The sequence below is a fragment of the Miniopterus schreibersii genome (assembly GCF_964146895.1).
Source record: "Miniopterus schreibersii genome assembly, chromosome: 11".
In the NCBI taxonomy this organism is placed as follows: domain Eukaryota; kingdom Metazoa; phylum Chordata; class Mammalia; order Chiroptera; family Miniopteridae; genus Miniopterus; species Miniopterus schreibersii.
In genome coordinates this window covers 66,654,355-66,680,540 of record NC_138111.1, presented here as the reverse complement: position 1 = coordinate 66,680,540, position 26,186 = coordinate 66,654,355, and the positions used below count along the sequence as shown (strand labels likewise).

General features: G+C 45.2%; 1 protein-coding gene across 2 annotated transcripts in view; it reads right to left on the bottom strand.

The window, feature by feature from the left end:
* Positions 1–4,242: 4,242 nt before the first annotated feature.
* Positions 4,243–26,186, bottom strand: part of HABP4 (hyaluronan binding protein 4) — a 32,083-nt gene continuing 10,139 nt past the window's right edge. Inside the window, exons 3-8 of one of the 2 annotated variants that reach the window (XM_081151534.1) lie at positions 23,548–23,709; positions 23,268–23,336; positions 18,181–18,264; positions 10,059–10,227; positions 6,667–6,852; positions 4,243–4,771 (exon numbers count right to left, since the gene is read on the bottom strand). In XM_081151534.1, the coding sequence (XP_081007660.1) occupies positions 4,715–4,771; positions 6,667–6,852; positions 10,059–10,227; positions 18,181–18,264; positions 23,268–23,336; positions 23,548–23,709 (727 nt within the window). In that variant the 3' untranslated portion in view covers positions 4,243–4,714. The remainder of the gene's footprint in view (positions 4,772–6,666; positions 6,853–10,058; positions 10,228–18,180; positions 18,265–23,267; positions 23,337–23,547; positions 23,710–26,186) is intronic. The other variant, XM_081151535.1, reaches the window with a different exon arrangement.

The window sequence follows — 26,186 nt, the reverse complement described above, 5'->3', positions numbered from 1 at the left end:
AGGGATCCGGGGTCGGGCTGGTGCCAGGGGAGAGGTTGCCACCGGCCTCGCCGGGCCCTCGGCCTCTGCATTTCTCCTTTTGACCTCCCTTCCCCTCTTCCTGCAAACCTCTCCAGCTCATTCCCACTCTCTTTCCCCCACCACCAGAACATACTTTCAAGGTTCCTCCCTGTTGCTGTAACGCTGCCAGGGACTTCTCAGAGGGCGGGACGTGCAGGGGGCCCCCAGCACAGGAGTGCAGGCTTCATCGATGGCAGTCCCAGGGCTGCACAGTGCACGCCAGGGGCGGTGTCCTCAGTGCCTCTGGCAGGGAATAGTTCTCCCAACCCAGGGTCTTGAGAACTCTGAGCGTCCTGGGTGAGGGACTTACGTGTAAGTGACGCCCCTCCATTCTCACGTGACAGGCACTTCCCAGCTGACAGGATTGTGTGCTCCCGAGTAAGCCGTCTAAAGCCGGGCCACGTTTTTGCAAAGAAACTGCTTAGAAGGCAGTTGGTTCTCGGCTCCACTGGCTCGACCGGCTTCCCACGCGTGGGGCTGCTTTGCCCCTAGTAGAGCTGTGATGGGCTCCAAGGCCGTTGTGGTTTGGGTGGACCAAGTCCTATTGCCTTGAGTCACGGGAAACGTGGCCAAGGAGACGGGCCTTGGGGAGGTGTCGGGGGCTGTTAGGCCTGTAGGCTCCCAGGCCCGGGAAGGCCCCGCCTGTTCCTGCCCCAGCTCGCTGCCCACTTTGAACTTCTTCTCCGTGGCCTCAGGTCTTCCATCTCCACCTGTGCGGAGACCTGATGAAGCTTCCCAAGGACACTGCTCGTCCCGCCACACAGCTCACGACCACAGCAAGGGGCTCACAGCAGCACATGACACACTCGGTGGCTCCCGTGGCCCCTGCAGTACGCATGTCCCCTGGCCTTTCCCCGTCCCTCTCCTCGCAGGTTTGCCCAGGGGATTGGCATTAACTGAAGTGTCAGGAGTGTGTAGCAAGAGCACCGGGCAGGGGAACAGAATCTGCCTCATCTCATCCCATCCCTGCCTCGGGAGCCAGGAGGATGGTGCCCCGTCCCCACTAAAGCGATGAGACGATTGCAACACAGCGCGCAGCAGCCTCTCGGGTGCTGGCGTCCCCACGCAGGCTCTCTCGCTGAAAAGGCATCCGGATGAAGGGCGTGGTGCACCTGCCGCAGTGCCTCCTGTTGGGCGGGGCACTGTCACAGTGGACAGGCTTCTGGGGACATCAGCTTCTCGACTTAGGCAGTGGTTACAAGGAGGTTTTGCACTTTTTAAAAAATATATCTTTATTGATTTCAGAGAGAGGAAAGGAGAGGGAGAGAGAGAGAGAGAGAAACATCAATGATGAGAGAGTCATTGATCGAGCCCGCAACCCGGGCATGTGCCCTGACCGGGAATCGAACCCCGATCGCCTGGATCCTAGGTCGACGCTCAACCGCTGAGCCACGCCCGGCCGGGCTGCACTTTTATCTGTATTGTATTTTACAGTAAAGAGTTGTTTTAAGTACCTGCTTCCCTTCTTCATTCTCTTTACCATAAATACAGGCCCCTCTGGGACAGAGCCAGGCAGACGTCATGCTGGGCGCACCGGAGCCAGTAGTGCCAGCTGCCCGAGGCCTGCCTCCCGGCCGCTGTCCAGAGAGGAGGGCCAGGCCCAGGGTGGCTGTTCACATGGTGACCCAGGGGAGACGGAGCAGCGGCAAAAGGAACATGGGACCTTTCCCCAAGTGAAACTGCTTACCCAGCGGGGCGGTGCTGTGCGGAGGCTGAGGCGGGCAGATGCCCGCGGCTGGCAGCGTGGCTCCGGGATCAGCTTAGAGGGCTGCCCCTTCCCAGCTCCGAGACCCAGACCCGGGTCCACGGCGCCACAGGACTTGCCAGCACCACAGGGTGGGGCTTCAAAGGACAAGCAGTGCCTTCGCCCCTGAGATACCTGCACATGGGGGATGGCACGGACAAGCCAGTGAACAGAGAAGGAAAAGGAACACTAGACAAGGGGCTGCCCATTGCGGCCTCCAGGCTCTGAGGGGCCTTCCCTGCACGCGATGAAAATATTAAGTGCTTATTATCGACACAAAGCTAAAGATGCCCTGGACACTGAGACCCGCCAGTGCAGGGTTAGCCTTCCCGAGGCTGTGCCGCCAGCAGTGGCTCCAGGAGCCAGCCCGCCTCTTCCTGACTTTGTCAGATAAGCAGAGGTGACAGCGGTCAGGGGTCACACTTATTTGTGGGGGTCTCCCAGCTGCAGGTTCTGGGATGTGGCACCGAGCTCCATCTTCAGCTGCTGCACTGGCAGCCCGAGGTCCAGCGGTAACCTCCTGGCTGAGAAGGGGCCCAGGTCGGGCTGGCGCTGGCACGCCTGCCCGGGGAATTCAGACACGCTGACCTCCACTTCCCAAGTCCGTCAGGCCCAAGTTTCCCTCTGCGGGGTGAGTCTGCCTGGTGCAGAGTCCCAGCCAGAAGCCGCCCTGCCCATGACAGCACGGCCCCCCACAGCCCCTCGCAGGAGCCTGGGGGGAACTGGCCTGGAAGGCCTCACCTTGAGTTTAGGGCCAAGCACATAACCCTCCTGCCTCCTCTTCCGACTGCCCTACAGCACGTTACGGATCCCCCGCCCTTGGCCCTGTCTTCCCGGGGCCCAGACTGCGGCCGCCTCCTGAGGAAACCCGGCAGCCTCTGCCTCAGCCCGTGGCAAGGGAGCGCTGGTGCAGACGAGGCCTCTGCAGGCTCCGAACCACCGGCGCAAACCGTTCTCAGCCCCAGGCCCGAGACTGCTCCAGGCACAGGCCCCTTCGGTGGCTGGGGAAGACCTGGTTTGCAAACACATCAAATGTAGCGCTGTGGGCTTTGCACGTGTTCGCAACACGGGGGGAGGGCTCTGAAAGGGCCCCGTTTTACTCATCTTCAAAGGAGAACGGACTCAATACGAGGGCTTCACGTCCACCTCAGCTGCACCGGTGACAGTCGCCCTCAGGGACCCCTTCACATGGATCAGGTACCCCATTCAGTGTCCTTTCCAGGGAGCAGGAATAAACTAATCCGTTCATGGGGCTCAGTATTTGGACATTAATGACAAGGGAGCAAAGGTCGGCTGCCCCCATAGTGAAGATCCCCCGCTGCCTGTCGCAGGGCAACTGGTTCAGTTCCGGTTTTTCAACAAAACATGACTGTCACTGGGGCTTTTCCTCGCATTCTCTCTTGGTCTGAGCAAAACAATTCCGTTTTCTATACACAGAGTTGGGCGGGAACACCAACCTTTATTAACACTTGGGTTCAAATCCACAGCCACCGTAGACAGCAGAGCAGCGCAGGAGAAAGCAGATCCTGGAACCAAGGTTCGCATTCGAACACAAGCACGCTAACTGCGTGCCAACAGGCAAACGTTCCCGCACTGCTTCAGCCAGTGGCGGAGCATCACCCAGCTCTCAGCAGCCTCCGCGCCCACATTAAACCTCGCGGGGACTGGGAGCTACTGAGACTGGGAGGCTGCCCCTAACCCCAAACATTCACCAAAGGAAAGAACAGGAACTCGAACTGGAACCAGTGAGGACTGACAAAAAACAACAAACACTGGTCGTCTACAGGCCCCGCCAGGACCAGGACACGGCTTTTGTACACAGGCGCCGAGTCCCGACGCTAGTGTTGAGGAGAAAAGAATACGGTATTAAGTTGCAACGCTTTCGCCCGGACCCCTTTTCATTTGATTGGTGGGTTAACATGATTTTAAAAATCATATACTTAATAGTCATCCTAAAAATCACCCAAACACTCGATATGCACATTTATCCTAAACATGTGGTGTGGAAGTGACACAGAAACCACGAGGTAGTTAAATCACCGTTTGAAAATCAAGCTTTCCCTAGTTCTGTCACAGCGGTGGCCAGTGGCTGCACAAGAGCTGTTTAAAACGATTGGTTAAATGAAAAGCAGAACTCAGAAATCCCAGGAGAGCCTCAGCCAGTGTGACTCTGGTTAGAGCGTCCGCCTCTGCACCCGTCAGGGCACGTGCCTGGACTGCAGGCCCAGCTCCCACCCCTGGTCAGGGCACGTGTGGGAGGCAACCAATCGATGTGTCTCTCTTTGTCACCTTGATGTTTCTTTGTCGCCTTGATGTTTCTCTCTCTCTCCCTCCCTCCACTCCCATTGGCTCTAAAAATCAATGGTAAAATATCCTCACTCCTCCAGTGAGGATTAAAAAAAAAATCCCAGGAGAGCGTAATATTCACAAGTCAATGGTAAATACAACTGCATTTTAATTTCTTGGTCTCTGAAAACCAGGCTGTGACTGCTTTAGATTAACGACCACAGGTACGTGTATTTCCTCTAACACCAAGGACGCAGCCTCCCAGTGTCCATACAACTTACTACGGAGACTCGATAGATTCTTTTACAATCTCTATGTACACAGTTTGAACACTATTTTTAACTTCATTTGTAAGTCCTTAAATAAAAAAATAATCCCCATTCACCACCTTCTTGGGAAAGTGCCAGACTAACCCCTGACTGGAACCGCAGCTGCGGCAGCTCCAAGCATCTGGGAAAATCCCCCCCCACCCCCCCACCCCCACCCCCAGCCAAAAAGTGCAATGAATTCACACTAAAGGGGGGAAAAGCAACATCTATTGTCCTTAGAGTCTCTTCCCCACAGCAAGACAAGTCTCTTCGCAGGTATGCCAGTGCTGCTCTAGGCTGCCAGGGAAACGGGCGCTCACGCCAGAGCAGGGAAGTCTTCAGGGTCATCGGGGTTTGGAGCAACGTCTTGGGTCTGAAAGAAAAGTTTTGGAACCAACTGTTATTTCACCCATTCCCACCTGGGGAGAGCACGGTGAGCGGCACGGGGCGTGCTCACCTAGGGGCGGGGGGCCCACACATGAGGCAGAGTCGGGGCCAGGGAAAGACGAGCTGTGGGTGGCAGGTGAGGCACTGCCTCTGAGCCGCCAGGCTGACGGGTGCCCCCTTCGCACTCACTCCTGTCCCCTCTAGCAAGCGCCTGGCAGTGCCCTCACCTTCCCTCCCCCATCCTTCTGAGTGACTGTATCTGGCACGTGCTCCATCCAGTCAGCAGACGGAAGCTGACACAGGATGATCAAAGACAGTTCCCGCCCTGGGGCAGCTCGCAGGGGAAGGGAAACAGACGGGAGAGTCAGCCCGGAACTTCAGTAACGAACGCCCGGGGGGGGGGGGGGGGGGCCCACGGGAGGGGTGTCCAAAGCACTTTGGTGGCCAAGAACGCATGGGACGGTCAGGGAAGGTTTTTCTGGAAGAGCGGGCTCTCCCAGGTGTGATCCTCAGTGAATGAGCAGAGAACTCATTGTGAAACTGCAACCTGACTGCGGGGCAGGGCCCGCCGCCAGCTCTGAGCTGGGAGAGCACGGGGCGGCGGGCGGACAGAGCCCGACGCCAGCACACTCCACACTAGGGCTCCGGGCTGCAGCTCTGCTTGCGAAGGAGACAGTGGATAGTTTCTGCTCTCAGAACAGAAACCTTTCTCCAGCCTGGCCTCAAATGTACCCAGAAAAAACTGTGGTGTTTTTTGCTCTTGCTTACAGGTATAACCACCTGTAGGCACTCCTCCCAGGGCCGCTCCTGGGAGCCAGGGAATGGGCGGCAAAGGGAACATCTCCACCCTGGCCAGTCTCCTCAGTGGTTAGAGCCTCGGCCAGCGGACTGAAGGGTCTCAGGTTCAATTCCGGCCCAGGGCACGTACCTCGGTTGCAGGTTCCATCCCCAGCCCCATTAGGGGTGCATTTGAGAGGCAGCCAATTGATGTGTCTCACATCGATGTCTCTCTCTCTCTCTCTCTCCCCCCCCCCCTTTCTACTCTCTCTGAAAAGCAATGGAAAAAATATCCCCGAGTGAGGATTAAGAAAAAGGAACATCTCCAAGACCAGCCACAGAGAAGGGGCTCTTGCTCGTCGTAAGGACTCCACGGGCCGCGCTGTCCACAGGGCCTTGTGCCCGATCCTACTAAGCAGGTATTCATATATTTGCTCATAAAGCACTTATGAAGCACCCACGATGCTTACATTGTGCTAGGCCCTGGGGGAAATGATAAAGACCCGGTTGCTGCCACCCACCAGCAGGATCAATGATCACACCAGTGAGAAGTCACCACTGGAGATAATCCCCTGCTCAAGACTGAACTGGTCTGGAAGGAAATGCAATCAAAGCAGCCTCCTCTGAGTGGGGAGGGCAGAGGAGCTGTTCCAGGGAAGCGGGCAAGGGTCCGTGCAGTGCGGAGCAGCATGTGCAGAACTGGAGGCAGGGCAGACCTGGCTGAGTGAGAAGGGGGGTCGCAGGGGATTCTGTCCACCCTGAAAGCATAACAGGCCTGCAATCAGGCCATCGTGCTTCAGCAGTCATCAGGACGCCTGACTCGATCCCAAGCCTGGGAACGTCTGACGCAGACGAGTGGGTTTCTCTGAGCACACCCTCAGGGCAGGCAGTGGCCCTCCCTGGAGACTCTGGAGGCCAGGGCTACAGAACAGCCTGTACCCAGCTGATGCCCATGATGCTGACATCACCGTTCCAAACACCTCGACATCAGACCCACACTAGGTGGAGGAATCCATGGCCCTCCAAAACCAGATGTGCAGGGCCAGGCATCCCTACCCTCTCGGCTGCTTCAGAAAACGCCAGAGTATAGAATACAATACATACCACCACTTCTGCTCTGGGTCCGTAGTTCTCTGCCCTTCTGATCCTTCCCCGGCCTCCCCGAGTGCTGCCTCTGGCTCCGCGCCCGGGACGAGGGAGGTTACCAAAGTTAATCTCCAGCTGCGACGTGATGTCATTGGCCGCCTTCCTGAAAACGTGGGCATCATCCTCACAGTCGTCCTTTACCATCTGAAACACAGTTACAGCATCACACAGCTGTCTCCACGGACACACACGGGCTCGGGGTCCTAGCAACGTGCTTCAAGGGAGCTCAGCCGGCCTTGTGGCCGGGAGTGGCCCTCCGGATGCATCACCGGCCTGGGGGCAGGCCGGGCAGAGAAAGGTGGCAGTGCTGCTCTGGCCCCAGCACAGGGGGCTCTGCACATTTTACAGCCACACGTTCCCGTATTCAGTCCTGATCCAAACATCTCTGAACCTTCTATTACTTCCAGTGAAACCACATTTCTATCAGTTTAGTGGGTTAAGATGTAAGATCTGACAAGACCAAGAGCAACCGAGATCAATGTTTTATATCTGAGTGTATTTTGCTAAGATTAAAAAAATCTTAATTTCTGCCTTTTGTTTTATTTGTTCACAAATGAGACTTTGATAAATAAGGAAATATTCCCTTTCCTTGAAGAGAGCTTGATGGAGAAACTCCTTTTGATGTGGGGCACTGATTATACAAATAGCATGTTAAAAACTGCATGATTCACAATAAATAATTCTTACTCAAAGCATATGAAACGGTAAAGCAACAGACTGTTATCTGAGGATTGCTACCGATGCTGCTTTTTAAGAACTGCTTTACGAAATTCTTTGAGAAAGTACATTTCATTGTAAGAGGTCAAATAAGTTCTGCCCCTTAAAAGAAAACTGTATTAATAAGTCTCCTCCAATTCTGATTTGGTTTCAACTCTTAATAATGGATTTTTTGAAAACCCTTCATTTTTAAGTAAAATATAAACCTATAGAAAATATGCCAATGATCTGGGATGAGAATCTTCCAAATGCTATAAGGTTAAACGTTCCCAAACTTGTCCAGGAAATAAAATCGAATTTCCCTAAGCCCATCGCCCCTTTGGGCTACATGTTCACTGCAGGTTTCATGGTTAACATTCACATCCCTTCAACATCTCCTATTAAAGTACAGCAGAGGCCACCCTGACCGGCGTGGCTCAGGTGGTTGGCGCCTCGTCCTGTGCCCTGAAGGGTTATGGGTTTGATCCCCAGTCAGGGCACATGCCCAGGTTGTGGGTTTGATCCCCAGTTGGGGCACCCCCAGGAGGCAACCAATCAATGTTTCTCTCTCTCCCTTTCCCTTCCTTTCTCCATAAAATCAATAAAAACATATCCTTAGGTGAGGATTAAAAAATAATAAAACAAACAAAAAAAAAATTAAAGCAGAGGCCCTAAGTAGATGGACTCCTGAAGCTAAAAAGGTGAACGGAAACAATTGAGGAGCACTGGCCCTCAGGTAAAAAAGATGCCCACCCAAAACAGCAATAGGCAAGATAATGAACCGCTGCCTCCTGGTTTAGAAAACAATGGGCTGCTGTGGCGGGGGACAGGTCAGGCCCAGCAAGAAGGGACGCTGTGCGATGGACCCTGAGTGAGCTAACGGTCTGAGGGCGCAGCGCTCTGAGGGCCCAGCTCCGTGTGAGGCCAGCCTTAGACCTAACTTGCAAGCAGCAGAACTCCACGCCAACGAGAAGTGTTAGCCCAGCGCTTGTCTCTTAGGGGGCCCAGGACAAAGGCTTCTGTTGCTTTAAGGACAATTCCTGGCTAAACTCTCTAAGGCCGCAAGATTAACGAGGACCGAAGTTGTGCGCTTTCCTGAGACCAAGCTGGTGACTCAGCCCCCCAGCTGCTTCAAATATTCCAGGAGCCTCTCTCCGGCGCCGGGAGGAGGAATCCAGTGAGGATTAAGGAAGAGCAGCTTCTATTTTTACCTAATGTGTCAGCTGCACATGTCACATCCTGAGCACATTTGTTTTAGGCAAAGGCTTTATTTACAATTCCCAGAACAAAAGGAACAGAGAAAGTGGAGAGGAAAAGAACCAACCCAGCTAACTGATATACTTGCTAAAGACCCTCTCAGAGCCTCCCATGTGTAGAATTGCCCGTAGTCATCAGCTCTAACTGACCAAACAGGCCCCTCAGAACCTGCACCGACCCAAACAGGAGGGTGGGGGGATCCTGCATCATAAACAACCTTTAATGAAAGTATGTGTTCAAAGAATACAACCAACCGAAGTGTAAATGGCCCCTGTGGGTGTTGCTCAGTGGTTAGAGTGTCAGCCCACAAATGGAAGCGTCTCAGGTTGGATTCCCAGTCAAGGGCATGTACCTTGGTTGCCGGTTCAATCCCCGATCCCGGTCAGGGCGCATGTGGGAGACAATCAATCAATGTGTCTCTCTCACATCATGTTTCTCTCTCTCTCCCCACCTTTCCCCCACTCCCTCCTTCCACTCTCTCTAAAATAATCAATGGAAAAAATATCCTTGGGTGAAGATTAACAAAAAAACAAAGTGTTAATGGGAGCCAGACAATTCTACATGGTACAAAGTTCCCCAGTTCCAAACAAAATGAGTACTATAAAGCTCATCACCATCACTGACACAGAAACTGGTATCAAGATAAACAGCTGGGGCTGAATGGCGTAAGGCATAAATTTTAAAATTAGAATGCTTCAGTGTAGCCTTAAGCTCTGTAACTTAAACAGAAACGTAATTAAAGACTCGCTGACCATCCTTATCAATATATGCTGATACTTTCAAAGCTGAGGCCTCCAATAAAGAGCTGAACATAAACCATGAACAGTAAGGCCCTCACAGGAGAGAGAGAGGTGCTGTAAGCAATCCCAGCTGGACAGCAGCCTGCCAGGCTCTCCGGGCTCCTCGTCTGAGTTTCAGCAGTTACACAAAGGTAGCAAAGCTGCTGAGTGACACAGGGCATAGCACTCCAGCTGGTTTCAAATGATCAGCCCTCCCAATTAAATGCTCTAAGAATTAGAGGTGAGGGTAATCTAATCATGTGATACAGAGTAGTCATCCTATGAAATGGCATCATTCAGAAACATTCTGCACCTCTCTTTTGAGACAAAAATGAAGAGCAATTAACATACAGTTTTTGCACAGTCTCAGCACAGTTCTGGGTGAGCAGAAAATTCACTGTCACTATTATTGCTTTGTATTAAGTGTCAACAGGTCAGGATTCAATTATTTCATATAAAGATACAGTAAAATTAAGCACACATCATCTCCATTACTCTTAAGTAGAAACTAGAACGCTAACTACTAATGTTACATTTTCAAAACAAAAGTGGAGAAGCCCATTTCATTTCCAATAAGGTAAGTGAAGATTAGCTCCAGATGCAAAACATCATGCTTACATCATCTCTATATTTGGACTTATGTATCACCACTGCTTTGGAAGGGACCGTGGACTCAGGTTTCCGGATGTTAAACTCAGGCTTTGGTCTGGTCTGTTCTTGAAGAGTTTTCCACTCATCTAGCGTCATCTCTTGAACTTGAGTTTCTTCTACCTCCAACTCAGGAACTCTACAAAGTATAATCATAAAGATTAATTTTTGATGGGTCTGAAATATCTCCTTTCTCAAAGAAGGTCATAACCATTAGTTTAACATACTTTCATAGTACTGCATCTCAGTTCTAAATAAGATAAGAAAATCTTTGCGCCATAAGCTTCCTTGTTTTATTTTCATGGTTTTATGCCATCATTGCCAACTGAAGGTGATTCCTGTCTGTGTTCAAAGTAGTCTTTGAAAAACAGGAACATTACCATCCCAATGACGTTAACACTGCACTTGACCACCAAGCACTCCCTTCCCAGATGGCATTACACATAAAATGAGACAACTGTAGAAGAAAATGGGAGAAGCTATTGAGATAAAACAAAGGAAACCATGAACAGATTATAAAACGATGGGCCACAAATGCCTACTTTTGTAAATATCCTCTTTAAGTTCCTAAGTTTTTAAAAGAAAACAGAAAATAAGCATGTAGATCAATGAAGTCCAGAAATAAACCCTCACACATTTATGATGAACTGATTTTTTTGGACCAGAATACCAAAGACAAAAGAACAGTCTCAAGGGATATCCATGTGCAAAAGAATGAAGTTGGATCACCACCTCACACCATAAATATAAGAGCTAGAAGTATAAAACTCTAGAAAACAGGTATGAACCTTCATGACTCTGGATTTGGCAATAGTTTCCTACATATGACACCAAAAGCACAAGCAACAAAAGAAAAAAGCAAATAAACTGGACATCAGAACTGAAAACTTTTGTGTTGCAAAGGATACCATCAGGAAAATAAAAAGACAACCCACAGAATGGTAGAAAATATTTGATAATCATGTATCTGACAAGGGCCTACATCTAAGAATACATAAAGGACTCTTACAACTCAGTAAAAAGAAATGACCCAACTAAAAAACAGGCGAGGCTCTGAACAATTTTCCAAAACTAGATCTATAAATAACTAGTAAGATGATCAACATCATCAGCCATCAGGAAAACGCAAATCAAAACCACAGCTTTCACCACTCCACACTCAAGGTAATGTTCAGACTCAAAAGGACATTTGAAAAAATGCTGGTGAGCCCTGGTCAGGTGGCTCAGTTGGTCAGAGTGCTGTCCCTATTTGCCAAGGTTTTGGGTTCAATCCCTAGTCAGGGCACATACAGAAGCAACCAATGAATGCATGAATAAGTGGAATAACAAATCAGTGTTTCTCTCTCTCTCTCTCAAATCAATAAGTTAAAAAGAATGATCAAAAATATAAATTTTATGTTATACATCTTTTACCACCAAAGGAGGTAATATACAAAAAAGAAATGGAGTATTAATACATCCCTTGACATGGACAAACCTGAAAACATTATGCTAAGTGAAGTAAGTCAGACACAAAAGGACAATTATTATATTCCACTTATATGAGGGACCTAAAATAGGCAAATTCACAGAGAATAAGTAGAATGAGGAGTCATCAGAGGCTCAGAGGAGGGGGGAGGGGAGTTATTATTTCACGGGTACAGTTTCTCTTTACAACAATGAACATGTTCTGAAGATGGAGGGTAGAGATAGTTATACACAATGTGAAGGTTATTAATACCACTAAACTATACACTTGAAAATGGTTAAAATGGCAATTTTAATGTTATATGTAGTTTATCACAATTTTAAAAACTTAATAGTGTAATATACCAAAACCCACTGAACTGTACAACTTAAATCGATGATATGAATAGTAGAGGAAATGTATCTCAAATAAGGTTTAAAAGAAAATAAATCATTGGGGGAGGGCAGGAAGGGAATCAAATCTATAATACCGTCAGTGAAGGACATTAGTAATTTAAGGTTCCAGATTACAAATTAGTAATATGAAAAATCTAAGCAAAATCAGAGAGATTTTATAATATAAACCAGGGAACCAAATCATAGTGGAAACAAAACAGACACATCTGTAAAGTGACTTTAAATACCAAGCTGATGGAAGAAAGAGCATCGAAGGTGGATTCTTCGAGGAAGAACAAGGGAGCTTTCTGGGTGATGGTAACAATCTACATCTGGAAGGAGTTTGGGTCCCACAAGTACATGCATTTATCAAATAATGTACGCACACGTATTTTTGTACATTTTACGATAAATAAATTTTATATCAGGTTAGCTGGTGGGTATAGGTGTTTATTGTAAAAATCTTTAAACTTTGCTGTGTTTGAAATTTTTCATAATAAATGTCAGAAAATACTAATATTAAAATATATCCCAAATAATATTGGCAAAAATATGAAAAGACGTTAAAATTTGTAATAGCAAAATACTAGAAAGAACCCAAACTCATCTAGAGAGAAACTGGTGGAAAATTACAGATATTAATCAGTAGAATATTAAACAGTTTAAAAAGTAATGAGAAATATCTGTGTATATATATATTGCTATGGAGCACCACCTGGACATGTTGCTGAAAAAGCCAGGTGGGATGGAATGTATGTTAACATTCACCTGGAGAGACATACAAATATGTACACAAAATGGATTTTTTAAATATAATATAAACCAGGAAAAGAACAGGGATAGAAGCTAGTTGGAAAATATCATGTTTTATCAGATTACACCTTTTGGAAACATGTAACTATTTTACATAATTATAAAGCAATGTCTAAAATTTCAAAGCAAAATTAATCAAATTAATCCAATTGTTTATGAAGTTGGTGATTAACCAACCGAAGAAACTAAAGTGCCTTTAAAATATGAATTTACTCATTTCTCTCTATGTATCTGTCTAGTAATATTATTGGAGGTAGTGTTGCAACTATTACTCAATTGCAATACACACAGCAGTCACTGTGTCTGTTGTGTGTATTGCAATTGAGTAATAGTATGATGTTACTGACAACTGGGATTTTCAGCATGGAAGGAAAAGAAACAAATATAAAAAAGTTTTAGCTAAAAATCTTGTAGTCCTAAATTTCAAAAGGAAATATTAAATTAACTAGTAATACATTTTATCTTAAAAACGTGTGTGTGTGTATTTCCCAGCTCTGTCAGTTAAATGTCATAGAAACTGTCAAGAACCTAGCAGCAGTGAGCATACCTAGTGCCCAGACTATGGTCTCTAAACAGCGTGTTCTATTAAAGGACTACAGCTCTTTGAAAAATGGCCCAGTATGAAGTATGGGATAGGAAGTCTAGATAATGCTCTGGAACAACAGCAAGGAAGCTATCAAAGACCACTAAATGAGTGTCAAAAGGATCATCAATCAACTTGAGATTTCCTCCAGTCAAAAAATGGGCCAGTCTAAATAAAAACTCAGTGGATTGAAACACACCAAATCTGTTTCAGTCTCTAAGTTCATAATGACACTTTAAAAAGATGTGGCATCACCCAGCCACGTGGCTCAGTGGTTGAGTGTCGGTCAACCTAGGAGACAGGAGATCGCAGTTGGATTCCCAGTAAGGGCACACGCCTGGGTTGCAGGCCTGATCCCCAGTCGGGGGCCTGCAGGAGGCAGCCAATCAATGACAACTCTCATCATTGATGTTTCTGTTTCTCTCTCTCTCCACCCCCCCTTTCCTCTCTCTGAAATCAATAAAGATATATTTTTAAAAAAACACAAAGATTTGGTACCCAAAGGTTGCTAGGGAACCAACTCATTATTCTGAAAATGGATTAATAAAAGGTACTTGTAACCTTTTCTTTAACAAGTGCCTTCTATTTATCCTGCATTTCCTTAATGGACTTATACCACAGTGCAATCACCTAGTCCTACTGCAGATCATTCCAGCTAACAACTAATGACAGAATTAAGACTATCACCAATTTGCAGCCCCCATGGGTAAAGGCAATAATAATCCCAGACCCTCCATAACCTATGAAACAACCTTGCCAAAAAGTTGAACCTGAATTTGATTAAACTTCTCTCATTATTCATTTTCAGGAAACACACAAAATATGAGGTAGAAAGAAACATGTTCACTGCTCTACAAGAAATGGCTGTATCAAGTCATAAAGCCAATTGTTACATTTTCAGGAATTTTGTGAGCCAGCTGTTAAACATAGTCATATTAAAAATTAAATCAAATTAACTTATAATTAACTATATTATGAAAAGTTAATAAATACAACTCACTATTCCCTAATTATTTCACTACATTTTACCTTTATCTATGCTATTGGGGTTATTTATGCCTTTTGGAGGTGCACAGTGGAAATAACACATGATGGTGTGCTACTGCACATCTCTTCCCAACTCTGCGTTGTGATGTCCTGTTGGTAGTTTTAAACCAGCCATTTAAGAACATCTACACCACAGAAACCAGCAGTGCAACAGATGCGGGCGTTAAGTATTTACACCACTGCCCACAGGGGTGCTTCAGTAAAATTATGACTCTGAGAAAATCTTTGGACATATGACCTAGCTTCTTTAACACATAAATTGCAAGAAGAAAAAAGAGAAAACATAGATTAAGAGTGACTCAAGGGTAATTAAGATAGAGTGACATTAGTGTAACACAGACAAACAAAATCGAGTACAGGAATGCCCTCACCCACACATGGGCACCTGACTTTCAGCAGCGGCGCTCAGTGTGCCGGAACGACTGGATACACAAAGAAAGGGGCTTCTATCCACACTACAAACCGTGTACAAAAATCAACTCAAAAGGGATCAACTACATACATAGTACTTTTTTAAAGCAATGGATCAGAGTCCTAAATATAAAACCCAAAACTATAAAACCGATACATTCAATTCACCCTTCAAGAAGTTCTAAACCAAGAGGTGTGCTGAATATACATTGTAGCTGAATGTCAAAAGCCTGAGTGTTAGATTAATATTCAGACAAAGCCAAGACCAGAGAGCATCACCATTTTCAAATGTATTTCTTACATACAAGCCTAATTTTGAAATTACCAAAAAATTATAATTCTACAATTAGAAATTTTAGTAATAATTTTAACATTTGACAAGGCAGTGCAGAAGCAAAAATTCCTCAACACAGTCTGCCGCTAGATTGCCTGCGGTGCAGCGCCTGTAATTCTAACTAGACGCTCACTGTCTACTCAGTCAGCAGAAAAGAGTGGAAGATTTGCTGGCCAGCTCTGCTAGGATATTGCAGACAATGAGATGGCCACCAAATCATTATTTTGTCTTTCAGAATAACTGATTATTTGGAAGAATTATTTTGTCTAATATTATCAGTGCTAGAGTAGCATGATCAATTCTACAGACTAGAATAATGCTACATTACTCTCTTATTCTGTTTTATGTTATCTGAATTTGTAGAAATGGCTCAAAAAAGATATAATTTTCCCCATAACTATTTAACTCACTTTCTCAACATCTATATACACTGTTAATTAGTTAACTCACTAAATATTCATATTAACTGTTAATCTACTTCTTAAAATGCCTTTCTTAGCTGTTTTGAATGGTAAATTAGCAGCTTTCAAAAATCATCAATCATTATAGCATTTTACTCTTGCAATAAGTAACAAGAGCAGATATTTATACAGTACTAAATGTGCCAGTCCTACTCTACATGACACACATACACATACCCCCAACCAACCCTTAAAACAACCCTCTGATGTAGGTCCTATTATTATTCCCATTTTACAGATGAAGGAAACCAAGAACAGAGATTAAATAACTTGCCCAAATTAAGTGGCAGAGCTGGGATTTGAACCCAGCATACTCACTTGGAGTCCACTTGCTTAAACCAATAGACATGGTGACTCTTGGTAGCTAAAGGATGAATAAATGTTAAATAGGTGAAGGCTGGAAGGGGGTTTGGAAGAGAGGTACAGGGAAAAAAGGACAGTACTTGTAAAAGCTCTATGGCAAGTGCGGGGGTAGAGGCAGGAGAAAGGTATTTGAAAACATAAAATAAGGGCCCCCTGGTAAACCCAGAGAAAGCACAGAAACCCTGCAGGAGCAGACCACACAGAACCATGCAAGTCAGGACACCAAACAAAAACTGGACGTGAAGCCACCAGGGTCTTACGCAAGGTGTGTGGGGACAAGTGGACCGCCAGTGGGAAAGCCACTGTGGTGTGGCACCAGGCTGGCCAACGGTAAGCATGCAGGGAGCCCTGACAGGAGCTACAGTGACAGACCAGATGACGACAGCTGAGACTATGGTAAGTGGAGGTAGTGCATATCAGAAGGTACCGGTCATCGGGGCAGAGTGAGGCTGGGTCTTGGTGGGGAGGGGTCAAGGAGAAGAAGTTCAGGGATCACTCCCAGATTCTGGTTTATGCAACTGGTTAGATGGCAACACTGCTCCACAAGATGGACACCTCCTGAGGACCGGAGGAGTGGAGACCTCCGCCCTGGACACGCTGTGCAGGAGGAGCACTGGGACGTCCAAGGGCAGGTGTCCAGCAGCAAGGTGGACACATAAGCTTGGAGTCCATGCTGAAGCTGGGAGCCCGAGGCATATATTCCGGAGTCAGTGTATAAATGACAATTCAAGCTGCGCAGTGCATGAGTTCCTACAAAGAGACACTAGAGAAGAAGACCTAGGGGGGAGCCCTGAAGAGCTCAGTATTTTAAAAGACCGAGAGACAAGGTTGAGTCTGCCAAGGAGCTAAGAGGCGGAGGGAGAGCCAGTGTGTGCAGGAATCACGCAAACCAAGGCTCAAGATCAACAGCCCTGGCCAGGTGGCTCAGCTGGTTGGAGCACTGTCTCGCACACCAAGAAAAGGTCGCGGTTTGATTCCGGGTCAGGGCACACACTTAGGCTGTGGGTTCAATCCCTGGTCAGGGCACGTTCGGGGGCAACCGATTGATGTTTCTCTCTCTCTCAACATATACTTGAGTATTAAAAAAGAAAAAAGATCAATAAAGTCAGATGCTCTGAGAGGTCAAGGACGAGACAGACCACAGCATCCACCAGGCCTAGAGGCATGTGGTGATTGCTTCAGAAGGGCACCAAGGACAGAGCCAGACCTGGAGGGAAGGGAGAAGTAAAAAGGGAGAAGATAAGGGGTGAGCACGCTCCCCGGACAAGGTAGCTGGGAATATGTGGGGCAAGCAGAGAAGATTTAAAACAGGAGAAACTGAGCATGTTTTTAACAAATGCTACTGGAAGAGCAGAAAAGGGAGGCAGGAGGTGAACATACCTAAAAGGGGGGAGCTAAGTGACAGTGGGAGGTTTCTGTGAGGTCAGCATCAAACAGGCTTCAAAGCACGGAGAGGTGGGAGGAGAGATGGTGCCTCCTTTCAGCACAGGGAAGGCGGCCGGAAGGCACGCAGGTGTAGGCAGGTTTGCACCTTTGGGAAGGTGACGAAGTTCCCATCTAATGGCTCCTAATTTCTCTGTGACATAGGGGCAAAGTTGTATCCAGAAAATGAAAGAGCAGGTGTAGGCAAATGGGGGACAGTGTCAGGGATTTGAGAGGACAAGAGAATTAAGTCAGTCATTGTAGTGGGGGAGAGAAAGAGTGAACCCACGAAATGGGGGTTGCTGGGCGGTGCTGCAGGCTCTCAGAATGCTGGTGGTCAAGAGCGGCTCGCAGGGCCCAGCCCGCGGGTGCAGAGAGGAGGCGGACAGCAACAGTCAGTCGGCAGGTGGATTCTGCTAGCCAGGCACGACAAACCCAAGGCGCAGGGGAGTTTAAAGACTTGGCAAGCGTGCTGGAGATGAACCAGGGACCTCAGCTCCACGAAGAAAAGAGGGGAGAGAGAATAAAGGGGCAAGAGAAAGGGGTCATGACAAGAGAGAGACTAGTCAGAGGACAGGTTGCAGATGGAAAAGAGGTGTAGACACAGGACAGAAGACCTGAATTTAACTCATTCATTATCATTACTAATCATTTATTAGATTTGAATTATTAATTAGCTCAATTATTCATTAATATATTAAGTAGATAAACCTCTGTGATACGACAAAAGGCTGAGCTTCCTGCTCTATGAAGAGCTCTTAGAAATTGGTAAGAAAAAGCCCAACAACCCAATGGGAAAATGAATGAAACACCTACTTGGCTGGAGACCCCTCCTCCAGGGGGTCCGGCGGCTCCTCCACCACAAGGGGCTCCTCCGAAGGCTCAGTTGGTTCCGCGTCACTGAAAGCAGGGACAACCATTCTAGTCACACAAACTTGTTTACATCAATGCTCTTACATGTTCAAGATAAAAAAAAACATACTTCAATGTCCTTTTCTTAAGTAGATATCCCTCAAGGAATTATATATCCATGCAGGTAATCCACATTAAAATAAAAAAGAGAAAACGCTCTCAATTGCTAATCCATATAAATTATATTCACAAATGTGAAAGGTACTTAGAGAAATAGAAGTTTCTATGAATGGTCTAAAATTTAAAACTGATTATAAAGGACCAGAAGAAATATTCAACTCTTACGAACTTAGGAAATTCCCAGTATCAACAGGGACCATGAAATGACTTACAATAGGTAAGAATGTGCCATATCAGACTTGCAGAAAATGGTAAGAAAGTAAAAACATTCCACAGAAATAAGTGTGCAGGATTACAAACAAGCTGATAATAACTATACTTGAAAAAGGTTGAAACATCAATTTATATACCACAGTCTGCACATTCGAAAATTACAGCACGTAAAACAATTTGAATTTTAACACATATGACCTTCATTCTTCCTTTTTATGGTAACATTAATCCTATCTGAACATTACTTAAAAACAAAATAGTCCCAGCAAAAGAAATTTCATTTTCAGGAAAATGCTAAAATTAGTCAATATATTTAAATATATAATGTCAATATAATGGATATTACATATCCATTAGAAATATTTTACACTCTACATACAGAACGCAGTTTCATAAAATAAGCTATTTTTTCAAAAGTAAACATAAATTGAACTGTAATAACAGAATAGTCATTTTACACTAATATTTTTAAATTCTCAAATCAAAGCTATTGTAATCAACTTTTAAAATATCAACTCACTTTTTTAATACAAAATTTGAATGATTTTCACTTTTATAAAAATATGTTTTTATTAATTCTAAAGAGAGAGGACGGGAGAGATAGAAACACAGATGAGAGAGAAATACCAACATTGATTGGCTGCCTAGTGCATGTCCCCCTCCTCCCTCCTGCAGACTGGGAATCGATCCAGCGACCTCTTGGTTCATGGGTCAATGTTCAACCACTGAGTCACACAGGCGGGGCAATTTTTACTTTTAAAAAAGGTCCTATATCAAATGCACTTGGGATTGGGAGGGCATCCTTGCTACTCCGCCCAGCGGAGGCCCCTTCACAAAGGCCACCTCTTCACACCTGCCTGACCCTGCAAGGTCATGGAAGCTTTTAGCACCCAGGAGCCCCAAAGTCCAGCAGCAGCCAAACCACCAAATGACTCCAACTTTCTCTTTATTCCCTTGGCCACATAATAAACCAAGGGGATAAAAAACATAGGTGTATTGACAATTCATAGCTTTCAACAATTAAAATCCATAAAACGGCTACAAAGATATGGGGAAGGAAAAAAGAACAGAATACAATACCAAGAGACTCTGTAAAAACCAATATTTCTAAAACTTGAACAAATAATTTTAAAGAAAAAAAAAATCACAGATCTTCTCCCTGTATTGACCTAAATTATTTTATGAATAAATGTAAAACTAACATTGTATTTATAGCTCTGAAAGTACCATATGACCACAACTACAAAACAATTAAGTTTCAATATCAGGTACAATTTATTCTGCCAGATTTTGTTATTTTGTTTAAAGTCAATCCCCGATGCTGGATTAGTTAGAAGAAAGACATAGCTCCAGGGCCAAGTGTATGTTTTGACTTCAGCTGTTCTAACATAGAAAGTGCCTGTTTGAGCACTTATGTTCCACAAACGATGCTGAACACCTCAAGGCTTTGTTTCCTAGCTCAAATTCAATCAGACTTCACACTTAAACGAATCAATGACAGTGAACAGATTTTAGCCAAATGTTCCTTGATTACTACATAAACTGTCCTGCTCTTCACAACAGAAGCTAGAAGGCAGCATTATTGCAAACTGCATTCATGAGCGTCTATTTCAATTGGTAACAAGGAAATAATATCTGATATTATACTTTGTAAACTGCTGCTGATGGAGCAAATTCTATTTCCAGCAGAGGTACGATCAAACTGTTCTGAAAACCAGTAACATTGGAAATGGCTCAGTCACATCATTTTGAAAGCATCCTGTCCACAGATCTGGTCCTACTGCCAATATCTTCAAACGGAAATATTAAACTACAGCAAAACCCTCACACCTACAATGAAACGTGCAGCACCTGGCCTCGCCAGCCACGGACACATCACTTACTGCATTAGGCCCACCTCTGCTCTTTTCTCATTAATCAAAAGTAGCACGTAACTCTACTACACTGCACGGTTTTCATGATGGCAAGTCAAAATCTCAAAAATTAAGTAAACAAAGTCTTACTCTACAATAAATCTTTCAAGTACAGATTATTACCATCTTAGAGCTTTGACTTCATTACTCACAAACCAACCCAAAATGAGTGCCACGGGGCACCTTTCACCTCCACGTCGGACGTGCCGGTCCAACAGCCAGGAGCACAGGCACCTCTTCTTGCTACATGGCCAACACTGACCTTTGTTACGGCAAGTAATCACCTGGAGCCAAAAAGTTTACGTTCAAACGTAAACGGAAATGGAGCGGCAGTATTAAAGCAGTAAACCAGATGACTCAAGAGGTGCCCATGTTACTCTTTAAAAATATTTTATCACAAAAATGTATGTGTCTTATCACAGCAAAATAAAACAAAATGAAAAGATCTGTGGTCAGGATCTCATGGAACCCCAGACTGAGAACATTCAACAAGTGTTTCTTCCTTTCAAGGACAGCACAGATGTGCAACGGTAGTCGATCTAACGTTACATTTGATATTACTGTGTACATTTGTCTTTAAGGATAATAACTTCAGAAAAATCAGTTTATATAAAAAGCTTATATTCAAAGAAGAAAAGTAGAAGTCTGGATCCTCTTAAGAGTTCAAACTTGGGGGAAGCCTGCCCTGCAACATGCTAGGCTGACCCATTCCTCGCCTACACTGCCTTCAGGTGCTTCCTGCCTAAGCCTTTGCAGACACCAGGCAGGCATCATCCCTGTGGCTATGAAATGACAGAAACAGCAGAACCAAGCACCTCCTTTAAGGAGCGAGCTAGCACAGATCTGAGACACCATGATACCTCAGAGAAATGTCAAATTTGAACCTCAGATGAAACTCTGTCACTGAGCTTCAATCTGCAAGTGATTTCAGGAAATCAAGATGTAATATATATAAGATCTTTGAAAGATCATGGAAAAGGTAAGTATAGAATATCCAGGCATTTAAAAGGCACTCTGAGGCATACGCAAATGCAGTGTCATGTGCTTGGGGCATCAGCAAACACACAAATTTGTTTGGCTAAAATAAGACAAATGAATTTTTTTTTTTATTGAATTTATTGGGGTTACTTGGGTAACAAAATTATATAGGTTTCAGGGGTATGATTTTATAACACATCATCTGTATATGGTACTGTGTGTTCACCACCCCAAGTCAAGTCTCCTCGATCACCATTTATGACCCTTTACCCTCTCCTACCTCCCCCCACCCCACTTTCTCTCTGGTAATCACCATACTGTTTGTGAGGGGTTTTTTGCTTTTTTGCTTAATCCCTTCACCTTTTTCACCCAGCCCTCCTACCCCCCCTTCCCTTTGACAGCTGTCGGTCTGTTCTCTGTACCTATGAGTCTGTTTCTATTTTGTTTGTTGGTTTATTTTGTTCATTAGATTCCACATATAAGTGAAATTTTGTCTTTCTCTGACTGGCTTATTTCATTTAGCATAATGCTCTCCAGGTCCATCCATGCTGTTGCAAAGGGTAAGATTTTTTTTTTTTTTTTAAAAATATATATATATTTTTATTGATTTCAGAGAGAAATGGAGAGGGAGAGACAGAAACATCAATGAGACAGTGATTGATCAGCCACCTCCTGCACTCCCCCCCACCTCCTGCTGGGGATTGAGCCCAAAACCTGGGCATGTACCCTGACTGGGAATCAAACCTCGATCTCCCGAATCATAGGTGGATGCTCGATCACCGGCCAGGCAGATTTCCTTCTTTTATGGCTGAGTAGTATTACATTGTGTAAATGCAACACAGCTTTTTTTATCCACTCATCTACTGACGGACACTTGGACTGCTTCCCAATCTTGGCTACTGTGAATAACGCTACACATATTCTTTCGAATCAGTGTTTTTGGTTTCTTCAGATAAATTCCCAGAAGTGGAATTGCTGGGTCATAATGTATTTCCACTTTTAATCTTTTGAGGCAACTCCAAACTGCTTTCCACTGTGGCTGCCCCAGTCTGCATTCCCACCAGCAGTGCACTAGGTCCCCCTTTCCCCACACCCTCGCCAGCACTTGTAGTTCATTGACTTGTTGATGGAGCCATTCTGACAGGTGTGAGGTGCTACCTCATGTGGTTTTAGTTTGCATCTCTCTGATGATTAGCAATGTTGAGCATCTTTTCATATGTCTCTTGGCCATCTGTGTGTCCTCTTTTTTAAAAAAAGAATATGTTTTTATTGATATCAGAGAGAGGAAGGGAGAGGGAGACAGAGAGAAACATCAATGAGAGACAGTCATTGATCAGCTGCCTCCAAGCCCACAAGCTGGGCATGTGCCCTGATTGGAACTGAACCGCAATCTCCTGGCTCATGGGTTGACGTCAACCACTAAGCCACGCCGGCTGGGCTGTGTGTCCTCTTTGGAGAAGTGTCTATTCAGGTCCTTTGCCCATTTTTTAATTGAATTGTTTGTTTTCCTGGTGTTGAGTTTCACAAGTTCTTTATAAATTTTGGTGAAAGAATTTTAAAAACAGTTTTCAAATCTAATAGCAACACAGCAAACCCATTTTTAAAAGTTATCTCACTAAACAAAAGCCTAAAATCAACCTCTATTTCAGGGAATAAAGTATACAGACCTGCAAGCACAACAGAGAACATAATTTTTATGAAAGACAGACAAGAACCGAGTTTTCCACTTAACTGTAGGTCCACAGAATGCACACATTTGCACCGTACCTGGTGTCTTTACTGGATCCCCAGGTGCGAACTCCACATCCACCCATGTTGTCTTCAGTTCTCATTGCTCTAGAGAAAGAAAGAATATTCCCTTAAACTGAAAGCTGGCTGTAGTCAATCTCTGACGCAGAGAAGTTGATCATGAACGCTATCCCGGGATCAGCTCCTTCAGGAAGAGCAACTTACTAATATAAAGTCAACTAAACAGTAACACATAATAGATTCATACTATGTATGACTACGATCTTGAAGTAAAAACAGAATTTATAAAGAAACTTACATTTTATCGTTCCCAACATATCTCTCAAATTCCCGTTTCCCTCTCTGGTCAAAACGGTCGAAAGCTCTGCTCCCGGGACCACTTCGGCCTCTGCCCCGCAGGGCCCCTCTGGGACCACCCCGTCCTCTCAGGGGTCTGTCTCGATCAAACCTGTCAACCGGTCTAGGAAAAGACAGGTATAATAAAAAGTGGTCAGTTAAAGAGCTAAGGCTTTTTAAGAAAAAAAATTCGAGGACATTACAGCTGTGGTATATTGGAAAGAGTGGTGGCCTGAACAATGAATTACATGTTAACTTTTACTGAACACATACTATCCCTGGTGTTGTTCTGAGTGCTTCACATACAGTCATTTAATTCCCACAAACAAATCTATATTATACAACTATTGCCCACAGATGAGGAAACTGAGACGCAGCGGAGGTAGGTAACTTGCCCGAGGTAATACGGCTACTAAGTGGGGGAGCGAGTGAGAGCAGGCCCTAAGCAGGTCTTATATTAGTCTGCAGAGGGGAACCCCTTTCTCTCTCTGGATCTGGTTTCCTAGATAAACTAACCTGAAGGTTCCTTCCACTTCTAATACTAAATATTTAAGTTAAATTTGGAATGTTTATGTAATAAGAAAAATGATTCAACTTCAAATTATGCCCCCTCCTAAATATCCCTATCTCAAACACACAACCAGTCAGTGACATTTGGGGCTGAAATGTTATCCCATGACAACCTGACTTCTACCCCACTACTCCACATAAACGTCCAAGGACAGCTAAAGACCACCTCTTGGCTGTTAAACCCAACAGTAACTTTTGTCTTTAAGTCATTTGGCCCCTAACTCACCATGTGATACTGCCAACCACTACTTTTCCTCTGACCTCTCTGGCTTCTTTTTCCTTAAAAAACTATTCTTGGCCAGGCTGGTGTGGCCCAGTGGTTCAGCATCAACCTATGATCCAGAAGATCGTAATTCGATTCCTGGTCAGGGCACAAGCCAGGTTGTGGGCTCGATCCCCAGCAGGGGTGTGCAGGAGGCAGCCAATCAATGACTCTCTCATCACCGATGTTTCTCTCTCTCTCTCCCTTCCTCTCTCTGAAATCAATAAAAATATATTTTTAAAAAATTATTTTTGTAATAGGTAATACCAATACATGGTACAAAATTGACAAGGTACTCCCCTTGCTCCTCAGCACCTTACTTCCACTTCTAGAGGCAGGCAATTCCGGGGTGACACAAAGGGAAAAGCTCTGCACCTTGCCTTTCCCACCCACCATGTCTTGGCACTCTACACACAGCTGCCTCCCTTTCTCTTCTACTCATCCGTCCTGAAGGGCGCTGGCATTCCCAACTTCCTGTCCCCTGCACACCGGCCTCATTCCTGTGACCCCGTGTCTCTCACTGGAGCGGGGGGAGGGTGTCTCTGATTCCAGGCCACAAAGTCAGGTACTTCCCGGACATCCTCCTCTGTACCTCCCAGCCCTGTAGATGTGTGACCAACAGCGACCCTTTGCTCCTCCTACGGTCCCTAACTCACAACACAAGAGTGCCCAAGCCAAGAACTGGGCCCTTTCTCCACTCCCCCTTTCCCCTGCCACACCCGCGGGACCCAGGGCCTGACTGCCTACCCACTTCTCCCCACACCCAGCTCTGCCTCACTGCTGGTCGCCATCACTTTCCATGAGGACTCCCTTCTCCTCCACTAAACTCAAGGCTCCTGAAGGAAGGGTCACATCTCTTTAATCATTAAACCCTAGTTTAATAAGACAAATTATATTTTTTAACTTGTCATGACTTTTGCAAACATTTAAAGCTACAAGAAATAAGTTATTGAAATCTAATTATTTGGGTGGTGGGCACACAGAGCAATATACAGGTCTTATAACACAGAAACCCACACCTGAAACCTATATGTTCATATTAACCATTGTCATCCCAATAAATTTAATTTTAAAAAAGGGAAATCCAGTGGGGCATTATTAGTAGCTCCAATGCTGGAACTAGAGGTCTACTTCTATGGCTGAAAATGTTACATTAAAATACTACGATAGCCCTGGCCGGTGTGGCTCAGTTGGCTGGGCGTCCTCTAGTGCACTGAAAGGTCACTGGTAGGTCCCTGGTTCAATTCTGGGACAGGGCACATACACAGGTTGTGGGTTGGATCTCCAGTAGGAGTAAATTCGGGAGGCAAACAATCAGTGTTTCTTTCTCTTTCTCCACTTCCCCTTCCTATCACTCTAAAATCAATAAAAATATATTTAAAAAGCTACTATATGATCATGGGTGAAAACATACAAAACTTCTAATTCTCCTTACTCAAAAAGATAAAGAAAGAGAGAAGCATCAGTCATTAAGTTTATGCCAGACTCTTATAAGAAACACCATTCTAAATAAATGTTCCAAGTTGACTTTTGTCTCCTACCACCCCTGACCAAAACCAAATTTTTAAATGGAGATGATTTTTGTAAAATCTGATTCTATGTTAAAGGACCTAAAGCATAGTTCTAAAACAATGACAAAAGAAAAATAAGTTCTTAAAACCAGGAAGTTGGATAGGGTCATAAAATAAAAAAAGTCTACCTAAAAATTGAGAGGAAATGAAGCAAAAAACATACAAGAAAAGTAATGCCAATAGTCAAAATCAGGTCTA